Source organism: Panthera onca, chromosome X, assembly GCF_046562875.1.
Source record: "Panthera onca isolate mPanOnc1 chromosome X, mPanOnc1 haplotype 2, whole genome shotgun sequence".
Lineage (NCBI taxonomy): Eukaryota > Metazoa > Chordata > Mammalia > Carnivora > Felidae > Panthera > Panthera onca.
In genome coordinates this window covers 103061507-103086659 of record NC_138357.1, presented here as the reverse complement: position 1 = coordinate 103086659, position 25153 = coordinate 103061507, and the positions used below count along the sequence as shown (strand labels likewise).

The 25153-nt window shown below is 42.7% G+C and overlaps 1 protein-coding gene across 17 annotated transcripts in view; it reads right to left on the bottom strand.

Moving 5' to 3' along the window:
* The window catches only part of DMD (dystrophin), a 2113538-nt gene that overhangs the window by 39346 nt on the left and 2049039 nt on the right, over positions 1–25153 (bottom strand). For 11 of the 17 annotated variants that reach the window (XM_081792827.1, XM_081792829.1, XM_081792824.1 and 8 more), the window contains 5 exons: positions 24403–24539; positions 23659–23697; positions 19281–19346; positions 18101–18166; positions 15329–15487 (listed from right to left, as the gene is read on the bottom strand). In XM_081792827.1, the coding sequence (XP_081648953.1) occupies positions 15329–15487; positions 18101–18166; positions 19281–19346; positions 23659–23697; positions 24403–24539 (467 nt within the window). The remainder of the gene's footprint in view (positions 1–15328; positions 15488–18100; positions 18167–19280; positions 19347–23658; positions 23698–24402; positions 24540–25153) is intronic. The other 6 variants (XM_081792828.1, XM_081792842.1, XM_081792840.1 and 3 more) reach the window with 3 other exon arrangements.

Sequence of the window (25153 nt, the reverse complement as noted above, 5' to 3'; positions counted from 1 at the left end):
ACTAAAGTTGCAGGACACGAAATGAACATGCGGCAATATGTTGCATTTCTATAGACTAATAACGGACTAGCAGAAAGTAAGAAAATCCCACTTGCAACAGCCTCAAAAAGAATAAAATACCTAGGAACAAAATTTAACCGAGGAGGTGAAACGCTTGTACTCTGAAACCTCTAGGACTATGATGAAAGAGGTCACAGACAGATGCAAAGATATTCCATGTTCATGGACTGGAAAAATTAATATTGTTAAAGCATCCATACTACTCAAAGCAATCTACAAGATTCAAGGCAATCTCTATCAGAATACCAATAATATTTTTCACAGAAGTAGAACCCATAATCCCAAAATTTCTATGGAATCACAAAAGATCCTGAAAAGCCAAAGCAATCTTGAGAAAGAAGAACAAATCTGGTGGTAACACAATCCCAGATTTCAAGTTATACTGCAAAGCTACGGCAATCAAAATAGTATTGCACCGGCACGAAAAAGGACACCTAGATCACTGGAACAGAACAGAGAGCCCAGAAATAAACACACATTTGTATGGTCAATAGTCTATGACAAACGATCCAGGAATACCTAACGGGGAAAGATCATTTCTTCAATAAACGGTGCTGGGAAAACTGGACTGCTACCTGCCAGAGAATGAAATCGGACCATTTTCTTACTCCATACATAAACATAAACTTAGGATGGATTAAAGACCTAAATGTGAGATCTAAAGGAAAACAAAGCCAACAATCTGTTGGACTTTGGCCTTAGCCACATTGTTGTGGATATGTCTCCTCAGGAAAGGGAAACAAAAGCAAAAATAAACTGCAGCTACATCAAAGTAAAAAGCTTCTACACAGCAAAGGACATCAACCAACCAACCAACCAACCAGAAAACGTATTGAATGGGAAAAGATATTTGCAAATGATATATTAGAGAAGGGGTTAATACACATCATGTTTTAAACAACTCTTACAACTCAACACCAAAAAACCCCAAAGAATCCAATTAAAACAGGGGCAAAGAACTTGCATATACTTTTTCTAAAGAAGACATACAGATAGCCAATGGGCCCATGAAAATAATGTCTAACATCGCCAATCATCAAGGAAATGCAAATCCGAACTGCAGTGAGATAGGACCTCACACTTGTCAGCATGGCTATTATCAAAAAACCAAGAAACAAGTGTTGGCACAGAGGGGGAGAAAAAGGACCCCATGTGCGCCACTGGTGGGAATGTAAATTGGTACAGCCTCTGTGGAAGACGGTATAGAGTTGCCTCGAAAAATTCAAAATTGTACTACCATACATAAGATCCAGGAATTCTACTTCTGGGCGTTTGAAGAAAAGACTACCTCAAAAAGATGTATGCACCCCCATGTGTGCAGCAGCCTTGTTGACAAGAGCAAAAAACACCCACAAGTCCACTGAAAGAAAAATAAAGATGTGGTGTATCAACACTGGAACATTAACCGTAACAAAGGAAAGAAATCTTGCTGTTTGTGACAACACGGATGAACCTAGAGAGTATTATGCTTAGTGAAGTCAGTCAGACCGAGAAAGGCAAGTGAGCATAGGATTTCACTTATATGGGGAACCTAAAACACAATAGGAACAAATCCCAAACCGAACAGACTCATCAGTCCCAAGACCTAGTGGCTGCCTGAGGGGAGAAGTAGAGAGGCGAATGAGGTGAAGGGGATTAAGAGGGATCAACTTTCGGTTCTAAAATACCTCATGTGGATGAAAAGTACAGTATAGGGTTTGGGAGTATCGTCAATAATGGTAAGCTTAGCATTGGGGGCACCGCATACTGTATAGAATTTCGAAATCCCTGTGTTGTACGTGTGAAACTAACACGACACTGTATGTCAATCACGCTTCAGTGCAACAATTCTAACTATGTCAGACACAAAAATAAACGTATTTAAAAAGAACTCGTGAAAAATAGAACAGTGTGAAAGGACTGAGGTAACGTCAGTTACATACGAAAATGAGCAAATGAACATGTTGGCTCATGTTCTTTACTTTAGAACTTCAGAGACACTGCTCTACGAGCACTGAACGGTACTCTAGAATACAAGGTCACACTAAAGCAAAGTCCGTTCTTAAGCATGGGGCACCAGGCTGGCTCAGTTGTAAGAGACTGCGACTCTTGATCTTGAGGTCATGAGTTCGAGCCACACCCTGAGTGTGCAGATGGCTTAAAAATAAATAACCTTAGGAAAAATTTCCTAAGCAATTAATGGACAAAAGAATCAAACTGGCCTTAGATCCACCTGCGGAGACCATGAAAGCACCTGGCCCCTCTAGCAATCCTAACTAGCTACATGCCAGTCAGGATGAAGAACATTATTACAACAACCTCTGTGAGTTTACAGAATTCAAGTGTTGAGTTCACGGTGGGTCATCTGCTCCTTAGATCGAACTTCATGCCATGTGTAATGACATAATTGCATAATGGTATTTCTTACCAGTAAGAGACACTGAACTGTATACCAACGCATGAGCACGTACGGCGTCTATTACATCAAGAGGGAACAGCGACAAAGGTCTGCATCTAAAAAGATGAGGCCCACAGAAATCCAGCTTTACCCTCATACTTTATAAAAAGCAGCTCAGTCATAGCCACCAATCTGGATCCAGGCAAATATAGTATATCATATAGAATTATCACAGCTACTATAAATCTAGCAAATGGGCAGTTTCTAAAAAAAAAAAAAAAAATGGGAAAGACAAGTTTTGCAAGCCTGAAGAATTTTAAAAACAGGCAACGGCACAGAGCTTTTTTCAATTATAATAAATTTAAAGCTATACTGTAAAATCTTATCAAGCACCCAGTCAAAAATACTCCTAAACTAGACAGAAAAAGACATTAGTGCACCTTGGCATTACCAGTGTTAATTAAGGAGCAGCTCACAGGGTGGGAAGTGAAAGTAGGCCTATTTTAGGTCTTAAGCAAAAACAGGAAAAATGGCAGGACCCCCCGAGGCTCTGATTTCTAATCCTTCTCTCTTAACACTGTCATCCTTTCATGTATTCAGAGCTCTTAATTCCAACCCCTTTCCCACTGAAATTTGCTCGGCATAAAGGTGTATACAAGTCTATTATACAAGCCAACCTTACTTGGCTTTTACAATAATGTACCATTTCTTCCAGTGAGAGCTCCATTAAAAGAGATGTTGAAGCATGTACAGGAAAATTAGGTTGTTTTTGACACATTGCCGTTTTTGGTGCCTTTTACCATCCATGGCTGAAGAGGGAATTAGAACATGGTTTGAGGGGTGGCTCAGTTGGTTAAGCGTCCAACTCTTGGTTTGGGCTCAGGTCATGATCTCACGGTTCAGGAGTTTGAGCCCCTGTCAGGATCCCTGCCCCTCCCTCACTTGGGCGCTCGCTCGCTCTCAAAGTGAAAAAACATTAAAAAACAAGAACATGGTTTGAGCGCATGGTTTTCGAATCAGAAAGACCCTGATTCACGACTCGACTCTGCCATTTGCTGACTCTCTAGGCAAATGACTTAAGGACCCGTTTCATCAGGGTTAGGCATTAATGAGCCGGTATGTGGCCCATATTCCGTATGTGCAGATTGCTCAGAACCATGGCCAGTTCCTTCTGTTCATGATTATTACTTCTCTCTACATTCTGTACTTTTTAGATTTAGAAATCCGGTGGGCTGAAAGCTTCCTACCAAAAAAAAAATAATAATAATAAATTATCTGAAATGAAAGCGATCAACTAAAGCTTGGCAGAAAATAAACATATACAGTGCTTAGAAATGGATTCTTCAGTATTTGTCTTCCTTATATATATATCACTTCTAGCTCCCCGCCCCCCAGTCAATACTGCACCAACCCCAGAATTTGGCCTTTTTTTTTTTTGTATTTTCCATCATCTGTGCTACAGTCAAGTGTATCACAGCTGAGCACCTAGGCAAAATAAAATCACTGAGCTAAGATCACTAGGAAGAGATTTCCTTTAAAACCATCAAACTATGGCCACCGATCATAAAATGTTCAGACCAGGTCTACAGGGTTAATGTATCTAGATGCACTCTGTTTTGGGGATATGCCCTTGACACATCAGGGGATACCTTACTTGAGTTCTAACAGAATCTGACAATATTAATTGGCTTTAGTTTATCTTCAATGACCTATTTTTCACAAATCCCTGATCGGGGACTAACACACTATCGTCTATAGAATAAATACATTAATCAAAATTTCAACCAAAGAAGAGAAAAAGTCATCAAAAATCTTAACTGTATACCTGGAAATAAGGCAGACAACAAAACCCAGAACAAAAATGACAGTGGCTACTCTTCACCATTCAAAAAGCACACTAGGATCGGAGAGGTTTTAGAAGTGAGGAATCTAGTCCCCAGGAATACTACCGTTGGGAGAAGTATGTTTCAATTTTCAGACAAATACAGTAAAGTATCAAACTTTCATTGTCTGTGGTCAGCAAAAAGCTGTAACAGTCGCTAGGAGAATCATAATTTTAAGCTTTGTGTGTCCCAGCTTGAGTCCCTCATGAGTAGTTAGACTCAGCCTTAAATTCTCCTAGTAAATTCATCTTGATGGCCTATTCTTCACTCCCTGGCATGCACTGCTCTATACTCTTGCCATATCTGATCCTATGGCCTCCTCTGTTACAATGACAGAAACTACAGAATCATTTCTGTCAAGCCAGTCCAGTCCTTGTACACGAATGTTCCTGGCAGCATTATCCATAATGGCCACTGAGTGGAAACAACCCAACCGTCCATCACCTGCTGAAATGATGAGAAAATGGCGGCATATCCGTACCACGGAATATCATTCGGTAATAAAAGAGAATTTAGCACTAATACATGCTACCACATACGTGTCTCTCTAAATATGCTACGTGAAAGAAACCACTTACACAAGACCACATATTGTAGGACTCCATTTGTATCAAACGTTTACAATGAGCATATCCATAGACACAGAAAATAAAGTAGCGACCGTCTAGGGCCGGAGCAAGGCTGTCTTGGGAGAAATGGACAGTGACTAAAAACGGGTAGAGGTTTCTTTTTGATTGTTCTAAAACTGTGTGATGATGGGTGCACAACTCTGTGAATATACTACTAAAGACTGAATTATACAGTTTGAATGGGTGAATTGCATGGTTATGGGAATTTATCTCAATAAGGCTCCTATAAAAAATTAAGTTCTAAATTCAAAATCCTCTTCTGATAGCACACAAGGTATTTTCCCAGTGCAGAACAATTTTCCAATGCCCTCTGCTACTATGGAGGAATCAGGTTTAAGCCGTTACGTAAAAGAAACAAATGGTGTATACGTGCCTGCAGAATTAGCTATGCAGCTACTTCTCAATACTTTTAAATGATGAATTTTAATAAGAGCCTAAAAATAAGCCCAGAAAATGCTCAAGTCTGGGTCAACCTCCACAACTTAGTTGTTTTCACTCTAATGGAAAATGACAGAACGACCTGAACAGGCATAATAAAAGGTCCGGGGAAAAGAGCAGTAACGTCAGAGAGGAGAAAAACAAGGAAGACAGCCAAATATCAACGCCCCCAAACCCATCCTGGAACAGGAATATTCCAAAGGGTATTCATCCTTTCGCTTACCCAACACGTATTTGTACACCCAGCACCACAGAGATAAAGATGTAGGAGACACTGTCCCTCACCTTCTGGTGGGATGGTGACAAGCCTTACCCTAATGCCCAGTGACTGGGAATTGTGCTCAGTGCTAAAGCTCAAATTACAGGTTATTTCAATCTTTGAAAAAAATCACTTTGACTTATTAGGAAATGATAGGGAAAGGATCATAGGGGTTTATTTATGCCCTCAAGTTAGCAGTCAGGGGGTGCCGTAAGCAACCCAGAATTGAGAGATGCAAAAAAGAGAGTCAACTTTAATTAGAAAGATAGTTTGAAAAAAGGAAGAAGGATGTTTAGTTAGCTGCAGAAGCCACCCACTTACCAAGTAGCACACGCCAGGAGCCCATTTCTAACTGGGCATACACAATTACAATCAAGTATGCCAGGACACCCTTCATCTTCTTTCCATGGATCTTTTCCCCTAGGAGGCCTCTAACCTCTCCCGAGGCCTCCTCCAAGGCCACCACCCCACACGCCCCCAAACCCACTGGTCCTCAATCCAGACTGCTCTTACAAGCCACACGATGTTGGTAGAGTGACTGTTTACCCCCTAACATTTCAGTGTCAGAAAAAAAAGCCAGCTTCCTCAAGGAGCATTCCGCTGAGCCACATAGCAGCGACCTATCTTTTACATTTACCCCTTAAGCTGTGGTCGAAATGAACACTGCATCAGCTTTTCTGTTACAAGTCACAGAAGAAACGTCTTCCCGTGAATTGGTAATACGCATTTGACTATTTCACAGACCAGGAGTGGCCTCAAATAACAACGGGCCTTTGCATCTCACTACTCAAAAAAAAAAAAAAAAAAAAAACATGGAAAGCCAGGGTTACTCGCTGGGATATTCCACAAAAAGAGTACAAAGAATTTCCTATGGCCACGAGAGAGGATTTAATACCTATCTTTGGATTTTCCAGACTAAATCATTTTGGTGTCTGCATTTATACGGCTTCACTACTAGAGCAAACCAAAAATAACCGCTGTGAGATAAATCCAGGCTTCGTCTGCACAGACACCTCTTACAGCTACTTCCTCCAACGGCCCCCAAAAGACAAGAGCTGTAGACTTCTCACCGACCACGGGGGAGAGCCACATGTACTGTTTCGTTGCCTGGTTTTCAAATCCAGTACAGATGTGAATTTCTTCCCAAATTGGGTGCTGCAGGACATTCCGGCTCGGCTGAGGTCAAGGATGGGTCAATACTGGATTAAACAAATCTGATCCTGTTTCTTCTCGACCCCTCAAGGCAAAGGTGAATTAATCATGACTTTCCAAGGCAAGTGTTTCCAGAGCTTATCTGTCCCTGCAATCACTTCTTAAAGAGTATCTTAGAGATGTTCTGCAAAACACAGCATTTTAGGCGACGGTGCCCTTCTTCCCCGGAGAAATGTCATCATTTCTTTGGCCTTTAATGCCAGCTCTATGATGTGTCCTTTGTTCTTGGTGCCAATGAGTCTTTATTTAGGAAGCACCTTCTCCTTCATAGTGTCATTGGAAGGATTAAATAAGATCGCACACGTACTCAGAACAGTCCCTGTCCTTAGCAAGGACATGGCGCTTAAATGACAGCTCTGTTTTTACTGTCGTTCCTATTTACAGCCAAGGAAGACGGTGTTTCCTTAGGAAGGTGCATGCTTCTTTCATCCAACATTAAGAGATTGATATATCATGATGTTTCCTCTCATCCCACGGACTGTGGGGAAACTGGGATGAAATCTGAATCCCAGTTGTATCAACTATACTAACTATCCCTTCTATGTTCAATGATTTACTAGTTAGGCTGTGGGAATCTTATTGCTGTGCTTTTTTTTTTTTTTTTTTTTTTTTTTGTTTCCAATCCTTTTTGGAGAGCTAATACATAAAATCAGTATAGCAAATTGCCCCTTGAATCGCTTTGGACAAACAGAACTCAGGAGGCCCAGGCCACAGGTCTTTTTCTCTAGTCATTGACCTTCGTCCATCAGTAGCTTTTCCTGTGTGTACTGTGTTCTTTTGCTTGTTTCTGAATGATCATACTTCCCTGTTCCCCAATTAAAAATGTCCAAACCACCCAACTGCTGTCTCTTCCATCTCCCTTGTGGCCTCATTCATTCAGTGACCTTCCCATTCCTCCTCCCTTCTTCCCTTGACCACCACATCCTGAGCTCAGACCCTGGCCATCGTCCAGTGACATGTTTCCACTACCTTTCCAGCAAAAAGTAGAAAAGTCCTGGGAAAGTCCGATTTGGTCTTTAGTTTCAACTCCAGTTTCGAAGGTCTCTCCAATCCCTCCCGACAGCCTTGATCACTGACCTCTGTGCCCCCTGAGCAGTGGTAACGATGCGTCAGAATTAGCGGTTTGCAATTAGTTATTTGTATTTCAATGCCTTTTCTTCAGTTTTGAGCTCCAGGAAGGGAAGAACCGCGGCTTATTCATGTTTGTAGTCCTGGCCGTTTGCGAAACACATTAACCGTTCACTACCTATCCGCTGAACTGAATTGGAATTTTATCCTCAGGCCTGGAAAGCAGCTAAAGAAAGTCATGACCACAATCAATTCTCGGGCAGCAGGATGACACCGCAACGTGAGGCAAGAGGAGGACGAGGGTGTTGCTGAGGGATCTAAAAAGGCAAACTGGATCATCATAAGAGCTTTACCTTTCACCCAGCCTGTTCGAGGGAGAGGGCAGCTGTACCTGTAATTCCTGAATATTCCTATCACCAGAAGGGTACTTGGTTTTTCCTCGAGTCCTTCATGACTATCCCGTTTCTTACGCCAAGAACCTAAGCTCACCAGACGACTGAGTGACTTTTACTCTGATCTCTAAGATAAGTGATTGTGAGATAGGCGACCTATGTTCAGTCTCTGAACATCTCTTCCCCATTTAAATAGATTAAGTGTTTGTACATAAATGCGATGGTGTCCCCCCGAAGAGGTTTAAGGCACCATTAACACATTTTGTACGGTGAGACAGTTAAAAAGAGAATTAGGAACAAGGGAGAAGTAAGTTGTCCTTCCGGGTTATCCATCCCCTTCCATGAATCGGTTAGGACGAACTGGTCCCCTTGGGCTTTGTTTTGATGAACTCAGGACAGACTGAAGGAAACTGAGTTAACTGGACTGGTTAGTTAGAAACCGAGCCTCTGAATCACGGTGACGGCACCCCCTGTGCCAGTATTCCCTGCCCAAGTAGAGCTAAGTCGGTTGACGCCGGCATAGCTTATTAAGGCTATGGGTACGCCCTTCAGCTTTTCTTCACATGGTGGCTTTCCTCACCGGAACTGACCTTGGTTGTCCGACTGATGAGGGAAAACTCACTCCCTTTATCTAATCAAGCTCTGCAGGCCTTTGTTTTGGGGGCACATGTTGCCAAGTGACCCGAAAGCCTAGTTCCATGCAATTCCTTGGATACTGCTACTCTTTTCCCCCAGTCCAACTTTTCAAAAAAATGTACAGGCCAGCTATGAGAAGCAGTCTCCGCTAATGACCGATGATGTCTACTGAATACTGAACGCTCATTCCATTCTCCTCCCCACCCCCGCTCCATACCCTAATATTCTTCGCCCACATGGTCTTCAAAGGTGGCCCTTCTCCCATTCAAACCCACACCTCCTCCTGTGCCCATAACCACTCTCGCTCCATCATTCCCAAGTTCTCCTCCCCTCCTCTTCTGGCAAATTCTTCCGGCGTGTACAAGTTACTAGGGATTGTTAAGTAAAAAGAGAAGACCGAGGCGACCCCTCCAAGGTATTACTGTATGAAATAATCCCAACGACCACCGATATATTGGCCAACAATTACATGTGTAGAGAGTAGCTATAAGGATACCTAAGAACTCAAGAAACGAACACCTTTGGAGCTGGGAACATGACAGCCAGGGGATAAAGTTGGAGAAAGACTCATTCTTCTCTGTATGCATGTTTGAACTATTTGGATTTCGTTTCATGTGCGTGATTACCTATTTTTCAAAAGGTAATTACACAGACATCTTCACGTTCAAAGCTTCCAGAGTTCTACCAAGCCCAGAGTCGTCCTTCCACCACACTGGGTAGGCAAAGTTCACTCTTGTGGTTTCAAGTACTACTTGGGAGCTGGTGACTCCTAGATCTAGTATCTCTGGAAGCTTCATAGTTGCATTTCTGACTGTCAGACATTAACCCGTGGATGTGTCACCAGCCCCTTAACTCAAGCCCTCCCACACCCCATTCCCTGTCTTCCAGCCACTTGACCCTTGAGGAAGGACGTCTATAAATAGTGTCAATACTACCAACTTGTATTTATTTTAAAAATATAGCTAATGGGGCACCTGGGTGGCTCGGTCGGCTAAGCGTCTGACTTCGGCTCAGGTCATGATCTCACAGTTTGTGAGTTTGAGCCCTGCACCAGGCTCTGTGCTGACAGCTCAGAGCCTGCTTCAGATCCTCCATCTCTCTCTCTCTCTCTCTCTCTCTCTCTCTGCCCCTCCCCCATGGACACTCTCCCTCTCAAAAATAAACATTACAAAAATTTAAAAAAATAGATAATTTAAAGGGGCCCACTTGTCCTCCCCCTGGATCGTCAGTCCCAGCTGCAAACGACCATCATCTTGCCAGGCGCCCTCTAGAACTGGGGCTTGTCCCTTCGGTCCCCAGATCCCTCGAACAGCAGCTCTGCCCCTGCCCAGAAATACCACTCAAATTCAGCCTGTCTGCCCCATTTCTCTTTCTTGAGGCTTCACTGATCTCTTTTGTGGGTTTCCATGCTACCTCCCGATTTGAATTACTGTTTCCAGTAGAGTTCTTTTCAAGGTCACCCTCCACACAGCTGCCCGAGTGATGGATGTAAGCGTAAATCTAAAAGCACCGCGCCTGGCTTATGCCCGAGTGGCTCCCAGTCCCAGGTGAGGTGGCATCATGCCCTTCCCGGCCTGGCCCTGCCCACTCGTGAGGCCTCATCTTCTCCCGTTTCTTGCCTCATCACAAAAGCGACACCATTGTTTGCAGTTTCCCGAACATTCCCTGCTCTTCCTCACCTTGACCCCCTCTGCTCCTCCTTCTGCTGGCAAGGCCACTCCTGATCCCCCTCAGCGTCCTGTCGTCTTGGCTGTGTGCTTACCATCACTGGGGACTCTTACCATCAAAGCCCTACTGAAGTCACGTGGAGTAGACCACGGAGACTAGGCCGGCCCCGGGCCCCAAGTCGTCCCCTCATTTACAGGGTAAAGCAACAGGATCGTGATTTCCAGCCACTTCAACTCTGTGCTGTTAAGTAGCCAGTCTAGAATCCTCGTGAATGTAACATTGGTAAGCTGGCGTTATCACTGGAGGAGTGAAAAGGGGCAAGGAAAACTCAAACTGAGACTGCACACTGTCTTGTTTGCCCAAAAACAAGACCTATGAAAGGCACCGAGTAGATACTAGGAATCCACAGGGCTCCCTGCTATCATATAACATCTCCTGACAACTGTAATTAACTTCAGACTTCACAGTGAATCAGGTTGGTTAGTATTTACTCTCCTTCTAGACTTGGGGACAATCTAATCACTTTGCTATGCAGGCAGCAGGATGACAATGAGTTTGGGTCTTTCATAAAGGCTACCTGTTCATTGCTAGAGTCACACCTAAAACTTCAGAGCAGGTCTGACTTCATGTGGACGGTGCAGAGAAAAATACACTGCAATTTGACACTATGGATTTCAGTCAGGAGACCGCAGACTTTGGAGTCGATGCCGTAAAAAAGCGAACTCTGCGACTGCAATGCTGAGGACACACAACGGATAAAATTCTCATGTCCGACTGATTTCACTCAAACGACAGTCTGCATTATCTGCAGAATGAGCACAAGACATTTTGCAGAAGGGAAACATTCAAGACTGTGTAAAGTCGCTGGTCATCCAACCTTAGGAGATGCTATCAAGAAAATTCAGAGTCAGATTTAGCTTCTGCTCAGGGCTCTCACTTTACATTTGTGGTATGAACCAACGATCAAGAGAATGGGAGAGACGTACACGGCCTAGGATTTGGCAAACGAATGTTTAAGATTCTCAATTAATGAGAAAGCAACAGTTGGTGCTAATCAAGGAACTTGGGAAAAGAAAGACTCTGAAAAGCAAGAAGAACAGCTTTTAAAAGGCATTCCTCTACAAAATAAGGCTTTAAAAATAATTTTAGTCAAAAGTACATGTGTGAGTGCCACACTTAAAATAAATTCAGCTTCATTTCATTCATTCAACAAATATTTATCGAATGCTATGTGTGGCAACTAAGAGAAATGGAATCCTAAAGGCAGAGATAAGACACCCTGGAGACACTTCTAAATTAGGCATTCTCTCTTTTCCAAGGGGAATGGGGGGCAGGTGTCATGAAAAACAACAGAATTCCATACCGTATATCTCATCGGAAACGGTGATCTCCGAGCCCCTTTCCTTTGCTAACTTATTTGGAGATTAGTCCTAAGGTTAGAACAAAGGAACGCAAAATACACATAGATACGGTAACAAACAGACATCCAAAGGACATGGGACAATCTCAATTTTAAATTTCCATTCCCGCTTTCTCTACAAGTACGCTTGTATTTGTCTGATCGTATAGCCCAGCGAGTGTCCTTTCAGGAGACAGTGTACCTTTCACTCTGCAGAGACATTTCTTTGGAATGTGGCAGGACGTGCAAATGGGACAAAGTGGAGAGAGAAAGAAAGAAACTCAACCTGATGACCTTTACCTGAAGGTCAAGAGAACTTACAGTAAGACTTCCATCAACATCAGATTCTTCATCTGGCGGCTGTGAGGAGCCCTGGTGTAATTTCTTTCTTTCACAGAATAAACCATCCCATTCTTGTAGAACGATCTTGGATATTTTTCAGGGTAAAGTAGTGATCCCTGTACCACAAGTACATGAACTGGTTTATTCATGTCTATCTAGTCCTTAATAATACTGTCTCAAGGCGCCTGGATGGCTCAGTCAAACATCCAACTTCAGCTCAGGTCATGAACTCGTGGTCTGAGAGTCTGAGCCCCACGTTAGTCTCTGTGCTGATGGCTCAGAGCCTGGAGCCTGCCTCACATTCCGTCTCCCTCTCCCTTTACCCCTCCCCACTCATGCTTGTGTGTGTGTGTGTGTGTGTGTGTGTGTGTGTGCGCGCGCGCACGCGCGTGTGCGTTCTGTCTCTCTCAAAAATAAAAAAATGAACTTAAAAAAAAAATTCCAGGGGCACCTGGGTGGCTCAGTCAGTTAAGTGTCCGACTTCGGCTCACGTCACGATCTCCTGGTTCATGAGTTCGAGCCCCATGTCGGGCTCTGTGCTGACAACTCGGAGCTCGGGGCCTGTTTCAGATTCTGTGTCTCCCTCTCTCTCTCTGCCCCTCCCACGCTCATGCTCTGTCTCTCTCTCTCGCTCTCTCAAAAATAAACATTAAAAAAATAAAAAAATAATAATATGGTCTCACGTCAAGGTCCATTCCAGGGAATATGTGACAATTCTATACAAATTCTATTTACAGAGAATGACTCTTTTTTTGGTCGCTGGTCCAAGGGGCACTTGGCTATTTTTGAGTCAGAAAATCTGGGCCCGAGGTTGGTTCTGCCACTGGCTGAGTGTGAAATTTGGGTCAATCCATTTGAACCTCTGTGAACCAGCATTTTCCCATCTAAGTTCTTTACACAGCTTTAAGGAAGATTAAATGGCCCAAAATACAGTCAAGCACTCCGGAAACGATGAAACGATATGCAAATGACATTTATCAGTAGTCGTTACCCTGGCTGTCATGGTACCGAAGAAAGTGTGCTAACAACAAACAAGACCAGACTCTTGCCCGATGACACAGACAGATCTATTGCGCAGTGGCAATAATCTTATGGTACAAAACTATTTTTACTCCTGGGTTGCATCACACGCTACTTACAATGCCAATTCCAACTTTTTCTAGTTTGACTTTGACCCCTGACGTAACTGCAGGTTTAACACAGATGGATACTCATCAGGATCCTCGGCAAAGCAGACGGAAATGTTTTGTCTACCCTCATCTTCAGTGCCAGTTACAAAGGAGACCAAAAATAAGGTTACCGTGAAAACCAACAAAACGTCCAGTGTTACCTCCTGGATGGCACTCGTGCGACATCCTTGCTGTATTCTTAAACTTAGGTTTTTACCAAACATTCCATGATTACCCCCTGAGTCTTCAAACCATGTTAGGTACTGTAGGGGACCACTAAGAGGATTAAGACACAGTCCTCGGCCCAAAGGCATTCCCCGTCTTATTCGGGTTGGGGGGAGGGCACCACACGGGGCATCGCTGATAAAAAGGCAAACCATCAGGGAGTTCTCGGAGAAAGATTCACAATATTCGGAGAATACAGGCAAAAGACCTATTGCTTCCAAAAGTAGGGCTCTAACAGGGCTCCGTGGAGATTATTTTGAGGAAGGTCACGGAACATGGGTAGGACTCCTTCATCAGCTATGGGAGGGAGCTTGCGCGTGACCCAGAAAGCGGATGAGGGCAGGATGTACTCGGAAACGGTTGCTAGAGCAGTGTGGCCGGAACACAGGTAGAAAAGAAGATAATGTTGTAAAAGGAAGAGAAAATTCTGGAAGGTTTTAAAGGCCCAGCCGAAAAGCCGGCTTTTTGTCTTCCTAGATGCAGAAACCCAACAAACAATGAACGCCATGATGGTCCTGGAAAGATACACAATGCAAGTCCGTATGGGGCATATATTGTTGGAGGGGTGAGAGAGGCAGTGAGGGGAAGCCCACCGGATAAGGAGCGTGGCCACAGGTCGGGGGTTTTAAGAGCGAGAAGGTGGGCAGTGGCGGCAGAAAGCAATGGATGAATGGCAGTTTGCTTTTTCATCCTGAGGTGACGATACTCCCCGAGGGCACCGGTTCGCAGACACACCAAGCTGTCTAGATTCACAGGTTTTGGAGCCTTGGGCTAAATCACAGAGATGAAAGTACTCAAGTCCCACAAATTTGAGCAATTGCTCCTTTAAAGACTTGCCTGGTGGCATTTGTCTAAAGAAGGCACAGGGAGTCAGAAGTGATCATACGTAAAAGCCTTTCTTGACCAAGAGATCTGTGAGATAATAAATCTAACAGCAAAGTGAAAGTCCAATGATTTCTATTATCCTGACACCACACAGAATCCCAGAGTTTTACATCTTTGTCCTCCCTGCAGATGTGGTGAATTTTCTTTAGCCTTTTAATTTCTACACAGTTTCCTTTCTTCTGGGAACACCTTTTGCAGATGGTACTGACAACCGGAACTGTCTCACTAATCTGCCCTGGTGGTGAGCACACGTGATTTCTGTGGCCGATGATGAAATATAAGATGAGTGAATTCGTTCGCAGATGAGGCAAAGCCAACGAACCTACTTTCTTGAACGCTGTGGCGTAAATAATATGGCCAAATACATGTACCCGTCGTGTAATCGTGAAATTAAATGACTTGCTTTGCTCTTAAATTCTATGCTCAAATATAAAATCAAAGCCTCTGAAACACATGCAACAAATCAAACACCACCATTAGCATTAATTCCTTTCAGCCCTCAATTAGGACTTCTTAGTTATACTATTGCATTCATAGAGAGAGAGCATCTGTAAACGGAGCTCAACAGATTATCGCAGAAAACAATTAGACACAGAATGACTCTAAGTGAAGACTCCTGGCGCTTTTCTACGTGTGCACGTGTATGCGCTCTGCATACCAATGACAAAGCTAGAAAGAAAACTCACCTGTTTTCTTCCTCAAGATCTGCTAGGATTCTCTCTAGCTCCCCTCTTTCCTCACTCTCTAAGGAAATCAAGATCTGGGCAGGACTACGAGGCTGGCTCAGGGGGGAGTCCTGGTTCAAACTTTGGCAGTAATGCTGGATTAACAAATGTTCATCATCTCTGGAAAATAAAATCAAAGGTTTTGGTTTTTTCCCCTCTTATTTTGTTCCGGGGGTCAGGGACTCGGGTGTGTATTTAAAAATAGAAACATTTGCTCTTAACAAGTAATTAGACCCTTCTTCCTGTTTCTTAAGACACTTTCATACTTCTGAGGCTGTGATCTACAGTCTTATTGGTGAGAATTCAAAGCACTGCTTGCTCAAATTTTCCAGTGAACGTGGCCTATTTACATGGGTAAAGGAACGGCAGGGTCACGGACACATTGGGACTCCGTGTTGACCACTCAACCAGTAGTTAACAAATATTAAAAGACAGAACAATGGCTTCATCATACTTTTGCTCTGAAGCCTGTCAAGAAAACCTGTTCGCTGACCCATGCTATTGTTGATAATGACCAGGGAAACAATGCAGCCTTTACAATCATAAATATGTCCTTAAGGGGAAGACAAAGTAACCAAAAAGTGTTGCTTTGGTTAAGTCGGTTTGAACTTAAAAAGCCATGGAGGCAAGACGGTAACAATAACGAACCTGTAGACAAATGAGGGTTTCACTCAATTATTGTTCAAATAAAAAACCAAAAATTCGAAGGGAAAAAAAGCCATTAGGATGATTAGTTCAAAGAAGCCTGAACAACTTCTTTGGAACAGCTTTTAAGGACGAATCCTCAGGAACAAAGAAGCAAAAGGCTCACAATTTGGGGAAGCAACTGCAATGTCTCCGTAAAACTAGAACTCTTTAATACACGGGAGAAATCATTTTCCACATGTGTAGCTCCTAGCTCTTTGGAAGCCTGTGTGCCTCTAAGTTATAAGAACCTCGTTCTATTCTCAACGAGAGGCTAAAGCCCTCTGTTTCTGGTTAGATAGCAGGATGACATGTTAATATCCCCCTAAGTCTTCTGAGTTGAAAAACAGTTCAGGTATTTAGGCAAAAATCCTCCTGCCCGAAATGATTTTGGTCTGTCAAGCCAGGTAATTGGCTGAGAAGTGCAAAGTGGACTACAAATAATTACTGGGTGTTAAAAACAAACATTTACGTGAAGTCACCCAATGCACCAAACCACCTCCCCAGACCTGCCCCCGAAACATCAGGATTTTATCACCTAACCCTGAGTCAAAATGGATTTTATGTCCTCAGAAGGAGCTAAAGCTAAATTTCATTTAAAAATCGTAAAAGGATGTTTTACTACCCAACTTACCATCCCCTTTCCCAAATTCTGGAATTTTATTGCTAGAACGTCCCATGTTTAGTTACAACAGAGCTACAGTTAAGTTTCTCTTACTGTTCTCTCAGGCAGCCACTGAATGGCGGCCATTATGGTGCGGCTACAACTTGAATTAATTTCATATCAAAATCGGCGACCCAAAGAAGCAAACCATCCAGGCTGTTTACGTCTGGTTGATTCTTTGGCCACCTGTTTTCCTGTCAGTGGCTCTCATATCGTAATCCTACTGATACTTATCCCCATGGATGAGAAAGAGAATATACCACAGTTACGAATGGGGAAAAGATGGGTTTCGTTTTAAGTAACTCAGTCATAAACAGATGACTGACTGTCGACTCGATTCACCACTCACCTTTGAAAGTGATCGCCTTTATCTACCAGATGACTTGTTCTCGTGTCTTCCATAACCAATTACGTATGAATACCACTCGGGTACTATTTCCCTCAGCCTAATCCTCGTAAAGGCCCTTGCCTCACCTGAGTGTGACCGGGAGGTGCCACACCGACAGAGTAGACTGACCCCTCATTCTTCCCTTTGTCTAGATTCTCCATGACAAAGTGGTGAGACATCTGTAACTTTCCAAAGGCATCACTGTGCTTTGACTAGATTTTTTTTTTTTTCTCTCTCTCTCTCAAGTATCCCTTCAGTTAGTAGGTCCTTATCTTTTCCTTCAGATTAGCTTCTTCATCAGCTCCCTCCACCTCGGGCCCTTGATTCATGCACTACTTCTGTGTGTTCCTCATTGTGAACGCTTCCCTTGCTCGGTAACGAAGCCTCTGTTTCCCTGCCATAGCTGTGTGCTTCTACTTGACAGGCCTGGCTTATCATCCCACTAAAAAACTTCGGCCAAATCTGAACTCCTTCTTCTGAAACCCTTCGCAAGGCTGCCTCGCCTTATTTGGCTAGCCAAGATGCTACCACTTTGGATCTCTGAAGGAAACTACCCACCTAACCTGCCGGATGGGAATACCGATGCCAACTGTACCAAGGCTGGATGTCCACTCCCCCCCGAGTGGAGGAAATACCACTCAGCCATCACTTTAAAAATTAACATCCAATCCCTTTAGATACCTGGCAGGTTTCGTCAAAGATTAAGCATTTAACACAATGTCAATATTGGCACCTGGGCAGCCTGTGACGGTCTGGTATTAAATAAGAGTGAGGCAAGCTGGTTTTGCGGCTCTGGAATTGCCACTAAGGCCACGTCTTGGATGAGCTCCTTCCCTGTCAGGTTGTTAAGAGTCAAAGAAAAAAAGCAAGCGAGCGGTTCCTTGAAAGAGCAAATGACTATCACGCTAACTCCTATCTTCTGCGCTACCCTACCTCTAAAGCCCTCAAAGCAATTTCATCGTCAGGAACATTTCGTAAAAAGAGACAGGATACTTACATGCTCTCATTAGGAGAGATGCTATCATTTAGATAAGATCCATTGCTGTTTTCCATTTCTGCTAGCCTGATAAAAAACGTAAAAGCTCATTAAAACTTATGGGATTTCTTAGAATCTATTCAAGACCTAATCGAACATTCCTGAAAACTAAAGGATAACTCATGTCAAGAAGAGAAAGGAATCCTTCAAATTAAAGGATGTGTGTGTTTGCCCTAACCTCTGGAGGCAGTGAGTGGTGGAGCCCAGCTGGTTAGCGGCTTCACGTTTACGCCGTAAATTATAAGGGAAGTTGTATCTGGTAGGTTTTTCTTCTTCACAGATCGATCTTCCCGGCACTGAGAAAAGGCCTCTGTTTTTACAAGAGAAGCTTCCCTAACAACAAATACACTCTACTCCTTCTCTACCCCTGGTATTTTTAGGCCAATTGAAGCCTTCCCCTGATGACAGACTTATAGAGCTCGCTCGTGCTTCCCACGGTGGATAAACACGTGAGCGGTTAGAATATTGAAAAAGGATGGACTCACAGTAAGCTCTCTTAACAGTCTGCCACCAGGTTTTACCTTTAAAAAAACCTCCTTCCCCTGAGACAATCGTAAACACTTTTTACCACTAAAAAATAAAAAAAAAGTTAACCAAACTCTTACAGACTCATTTAACGAGCAAAAGATATCTTACAGTTAGCAAACGAGTTTTTAGGTATAACGATGATCTGAAACACAAACAAGGTGGGACATAAAGGTGCGAGGATCAGGAAAATTAATTATTCTCTTCTTTACAGCGTATCAGGGAAATAAACACACAGACGGAAAGCCAACGCCTTCGTAATCTCTACGGAACGTAGTATTGCTGCTTCGCTTGGGCATGTCTGGTCTAGCGGTTTCCTAAGGTCAGATGATTTCTCAGCCAATTTATGAAACGTGCGCAGTATGCAAAACATAACAAAGCTATCGGAAAGGTTTAAAGGCCAGGGTTAGGGGGAGATTGTTCCGGACCAACGTTCTTACTGGTGCCCGAGAACAACATGCAGTGCAATGGCATGCAAGTTAGAGGGCAAGTTGATTAGTAGAAGTCAGACAAGATTGGGGGGAAAAGAAAAGATCTGTTGCAAATTATTACAGGTTAGCTTTCCTTGGTTAGTTACTTCAATCAATATTTGCCTAGCATTCAACTAGTGTCATACCTGCTAGCATAATGTTCAATGCGTGAATGAGTATCATCGTGTGAAAGCTGAGGGGACGAGGCGGGCCTATAAGGCAGAAAATGTGATTAGTCACAGATACCATCCATTAATGGAGAAAAAAAAACAAAAAAAAACCCCACCACAGTCATGTTATATACATGGCCTAGAATGCTCTCACTCTAGCTCTCTGGATAAGGTACACATTTAGTTTTTCCTTTATCTCCGATATCATCGAGTGTCTTAAATCCAAGCTGGAGAAGTCCACTCTCCTACTTCTACTTCTTTCAGAAGCCGTAAAAAAGAGATCGGAATCTTCTCTGGAGAGTTTCCATTAGAGAAAAGGCCGGGGGAGACCATCTCTCTGGGGGCACTTTCCTCCTCCCTTGTTCGTTTCTCACACGCTACGGTTCTGAGACTTGTGTTGGCACTAGGCGGTCCAAAACGTTCAAGAGTTTACACCCATGCCGTTTATCAGCTGCTCTCTCACCGAATGGAAATTCTACGCGCGCCTAGTACACTCTCAGTCAACAATCTGATTCTGAAGAGGCCAGGCCGGTCTGGGACCTCTTAAGATTCCACACCCCAAGCTATCTTGTTCTGTGCAGTTCTGTGGAGAAGCAATATATCATCCACCAATTGAGTAGCAGGACTCTATCACTACTCCATAAAATAAAACTGAAGGACCCAAAATGATATTGTGATGTTTTTAAAAAAAAAAAAAAAAAAAAAAAAGAACTAAATTCTATAAAACGTCACAGTATCTGAAATATCTATTAGGGCTACTGTGGGCTAATATGCAAGAGAAGCAAACAAGAGGGGAGGATTATATACTTTGGGGCGTAAAACCCTTTTTTATTTTTATTATTTTTATTTTTTTAGCTCCAGAGACCAGGAGGTTTGGTACGGTTAACATTTTCCTCATCCTTTCCTATCAGATCTATTAATTATCCTCGAAGTTTTTATAGCACTTTCGGATTCATGTTAGGAAAAAAAAATCCATCTGTTCTGAAAACCAGTTTGGACTTGGGCTTTTTTGTTTTCATTGGAGTAGGACAAAAGTTCTCTTCCATTTCTGTCCTGACACAGAAAGCCCTTAGGTAAAGGCACGAATCCAAAAGTCAACAGTAATCTATTCAGTGAGGACTGGTTTAGCCCAACGTCCAAACAGCATTAAATGACTTGGTCGAAACACTAAGAATAGGTTTGTTTTTCCTTATACTAAAAGAAAAAACCATGTAGTTATGTAGGCTGACAGCGAAAATGTACTAGAAATCCCTATTTCTTAAAGACACGCAATCCTAAGATGATGCCAACACGGTCTAGCAAACAACTAGGGAACGGAGGGCTTCCCTGTGGGGTAAAGGCCTTATTTATGAAACCTCTGTTGTCTAGGTCCAGTGTCCCCATAATCCAATTGGCACTGGACAACCAAGAGGTTTCAAACCGTCAGGAGGAGACAGGGATGACTACCCGATTTACTAGGCAGATCCAAAGATTTTCGTGTGAATCTTCACTCTGGTTTTGTAGAGCTCATCTGCTCGTTCCTTAGAAGCCTGCCATAGCGCAGTATTAGAAACATGCTAACTCACGTTTGTTTCAAAATATTCACTGCAGGTCAAGAGAGTTTAGTACTTGGATTATTCGGTTCATAAGCCCCGTCTTTCGGAACAAACTCGTTTTTCATGTACAGACTTCTTACGAGCTGAAAGCCCACCATGAAGGAAAACGGCTGTTTGCTCTTCTAAGAGTGGCTAGCTGGGTAGTGTTTAGAAGAAAACCTGACACCTTTGAGCTAGGCACTACATAGCAAGAAAACTGGGTATGTAAATCCAAAGCACTTTAATAAAATCTTACACAGAAAATATTATGCAGCACTTTAATTCTTAACCTTGAGGCTAATTCCATGTTATTTTTCTTATCAATGTTCGTAGCACCTAACACAGCATGCCTAAGCACAAGAACTCATGATAATCAGAAATCTAAAAAGAAAAAGAAAAAAAAAAAAAAAAAAGAGAAAGTACACTAAAGGAAGCACTTATTAAACCAGAAAAGGAGCCAGAAGGGAGCACAGTTCAGAGAAGAATCATTTAAAAACCAAGAATAAGTAAAAGTACAAAACCCCTTAGTCCAGAAACAAAACTAAACCCAAAGCCTTCGGAAACATTTTTCTGAGAGACGGTAAGAATACCGTTCTCCCTTCCTACTTCCTAAACACGAAACGATATACCCAGAAAGATTCGTCCTGTGATTATTAATGGCCAATTCCATCCCACCCACTACCCCTTTCTCTTCTGTGACAACTGCACTAATAACTTTTCACCCATTTAGGTTTCAAAGTGGACGTGCTCCAAGAAGACTACCCGTCTCCTTTGTGGACGAACAATATAAAAGGCTTAGGCCAGATTTAGTTTCAAAGGTAATATGACAAATAGCGGGTAAACGAGGGCTTCCTCTAAAGAAAAACAGAAGGTGTGTGTCTCAGTGAACTTCCCAATTCGGTGATCCACATGAGAATCTGTTGACATCATCAGGGGCAATTCCTGCGAAATTCGAGCACCTCAGCACCTGGGTCTTTGCCTGAACCGGAGAGCTGGGCAATATATTTCATAAATTATGTATAATCCCAAGGGTAAAGACTTTAATAAAATTGCTGGTATCGAAGAAAATAGGGACCGTAGCGTGCTGGGTTTGTTTTTCTTCCTCAAAAGTAGACTTTCCCACTATTTCTGAATAATCTAACAAACTTTTTATAAAAAGGCAAAGTGATTCTATGTTTCAGTCATTAGAGGAAGATATTGTAGTAAAGAAGGTTATTAATTTTAAAGTTCTTCGAAGTTTAAGGCAAACACCCTCTACTTAAAACAGGTGACATTAAATTCACGGCCATGTTTTTTTCTCATTAGTTTATGTCTACAATAAACTTCTTTTTTTTTCCCCCCCCTATTCAGGGAACTGTTAGCTATCCTTTGCCTATTATTTTCTGCTACCTCTATCCGTGCATTTTCAAAGTGATTCTTTAGCATCATTGTCTTTAGAATATTTCAAATGGCTAGAAGTTATTCCAGAGTACATCCGTCTGCTTATCAGGATCCGGCCACACTGAGGATTTCAGTCTCTCAATGTGTTTTGAAGTTTCTTATTTCAGAAAGGTTCAAACTTCTATAAACAAATAAACTACCCGGGTTAGGGAAAAACCATTACCTACCAAGAGCAAAAACCAGAAGTGAATCTAAGTCACTCCCCCGATGGTTAAAAAAAAAAATCAGGTATAGGTACCGTAGCTCAAAATTAAGGGGCACAATAACGCTGCTTTAACCAAGAAAGGGAAGCCTCACACTTCTTTGAGGCCAATAAAGACTTAAAATAAACCTCAATTAATAGCTTGCGTTTATCACTACAGGATTTTTAAAAAAAAGGATACACTTTAAATTAAATTACATGGGGGAGCGATAAAAAAGACCCAATAAAAATAAATTGAGTTCTTCTAAATTGGTCATTTCCCTCTTACATATAATAGAGCTGTCTGACTTTAAATAAATATTTTAATAAAGTACGCTTTGAAATACCAAAACTTTGTTATAAAAACTCCGCACGATAGAACTTTAAAACAATGCACGCTTTGTTTGCTAATAGGTAAATCACAGACTCCCCAGAGAGTTTTCTAATAACATTATAAACTCTGAGCTAAATCAATTATCTGTTGGTATCTAATATTAGTATTATTAATATACACCAATAGTAATAACCAAGTCGACAGCACACTTTCCTTCCAGTGTAAATGTCGAACTATTTATGAGCTGAATATTTAGTTCGGAGAGGAGAGCAAAATGAGTTTAGTTCCAAACAGAGAAACTCATGTATATAGAGATGAGTCCAGGAGCATACACACGCCTCATTGAAATTATTCCATCAAAGTCAACATCACACTATAAAACAAATTCTCTTGATTTTTAATGGTCCACTTAGAACAGGCCCTAAAGAATAAACCATCATCCTTTTGAAGGTCCACAAGTATTAACTCTCAAAAACTATGGCTAAAGAACGTTATGATGTAATCAGAAGGCTCTTCCCTGCTTATAGTGGAAGGCTACATAAACACGTCTCCCGGGACTGTAACTAACAACCCCTTCGTTTCTTGGATGATTGATTCCAGGCCAGGATTTCTGCCGGTTAAAACCTGACCAGGTGGGGACCTGAAAACCTCACTCTGATTCTCCTGATCTGTGGCGGATGGCCCTCGCAGCGTCTTATCGCCGGAAGAAAAAAAAATTGAAATGAAGGACGGGAACTTAATAGGTCTTTAAAACCAAACTAAACCAACAGAACAAAAATGGTCAAATCAAGCAAGCCAGCAGCACCCTTCAGCACAAGTACTCACGCAGAATCTACCGGCCAGAAGTTGATCAGAGTAACAGGACTGCAAAACAAAAAATGAGGTGGTGAAGAGAGACACAGGCAAACTCAGCCACAAACAAAGTAAACAAATCAAGAGAAATAAATAAATAAAGACAAAATAAAGGGCCGAGAAGTCAAAAATCAATAAAATTCAGCCAATTAAGTATGAACCGTGAAAAGCAACGGCCAAAACGCAGGTGGAAAGTGAGGTGAAAGAAAAACAAACAACTGTGCGATTGCCATCAGATATGGAAAACACAAGAGAAGGCGGAATACAGGTGGAGGTATCGTCATTTTGATCACGAGAATCATTGCTACTTACTGTGAAGAAATTTCCTGGGACTCTATTTTCTTTCAAGGAGATAAAAGCAACTAAGCACGACCCCACAATCAGGTACAAAAAAAGACACACGCCTGGCGATTCGCGAGGGCAGAAAACCCCAACGAAAGGCTGGAATCCCTCATTTGTAAACCGTCCCACATTTCTTATCAGGGAAGCAGTAGCTGTCACGGAGCTGCTCTCCCCGGGAGATCCAGATTAAGTTTGGGAACAGGTAATTGGCATGGGACAACCGACACGGGAAAATGGCAATTGAACATCAGCTTGTTTTTCTCTTTCCAGCTAAAGTAAAATCTAAAGAAAGAGAGAGGAGAGACTGTTTGCATTTGGGAGCGAGGGAGGGCACTCGGCGGAGAGGAGCTCAAAGAGGCCTTCACCAGTACTCACGTTTCCATGTTGTCCCCCTCTAAGACAGTCTGCACAGGCAGGTAGCCCATTCGGGGATGCTTCGCAAAATACCTTTTGGTTCGAAATTTGTTTTTTAGTACCTTGGCAAAGTCACGAACATCTTCTCCCGATGTGGTCTGAAAGGGAAATTGCGCCGAGATCAGACACACGAGGGTATGAGGTCAAGGTAAAGGGGCCACTGCGGTGTTCTGCCTCGGGGTACTCATTCTGTAACTTAGGAGACCGTAGGGGTCAAGAGCGAAGTCGGTGGACAAAAACCGGGCCGGGCCTAGCATTAACCGGTAGGGTGAACTTGTCCACCTTGTTTACCTCTCGAAGGCTCAGACCGTCTGTGAAATGGGGGTAATAACACCTCAGCAAGCTGTCGTGACGGAAAAAACGAAGTCAAAGGAGCACCTCGTTTCTAAAGTCTTAAAGTTGACCTCAGGTCTGGCCACACTTTCTAGTACTTTAAGGACCGATCTGATCCACGCTGACGTCACGTTTCACCCCCTGAATCTCCCTCTCTTTCACAGCATGGCTCACTCCGCATCACTGAATACGTTTGCAAGAGGAATCAAAGTGAGAAAGACACTAGGTACTGGATCATGGCTCTATGATGGGAGACAGGAAAGTTCTAGAACAGAGCTTCTCAAACTTGGATGTGCGCAGCAACTACCTGCAGATCCTGCTACAATGCAGGTTGGATTGAACGAGGCAGGGGCAGGGCCCGAGTTGTTGCATTTCTAAC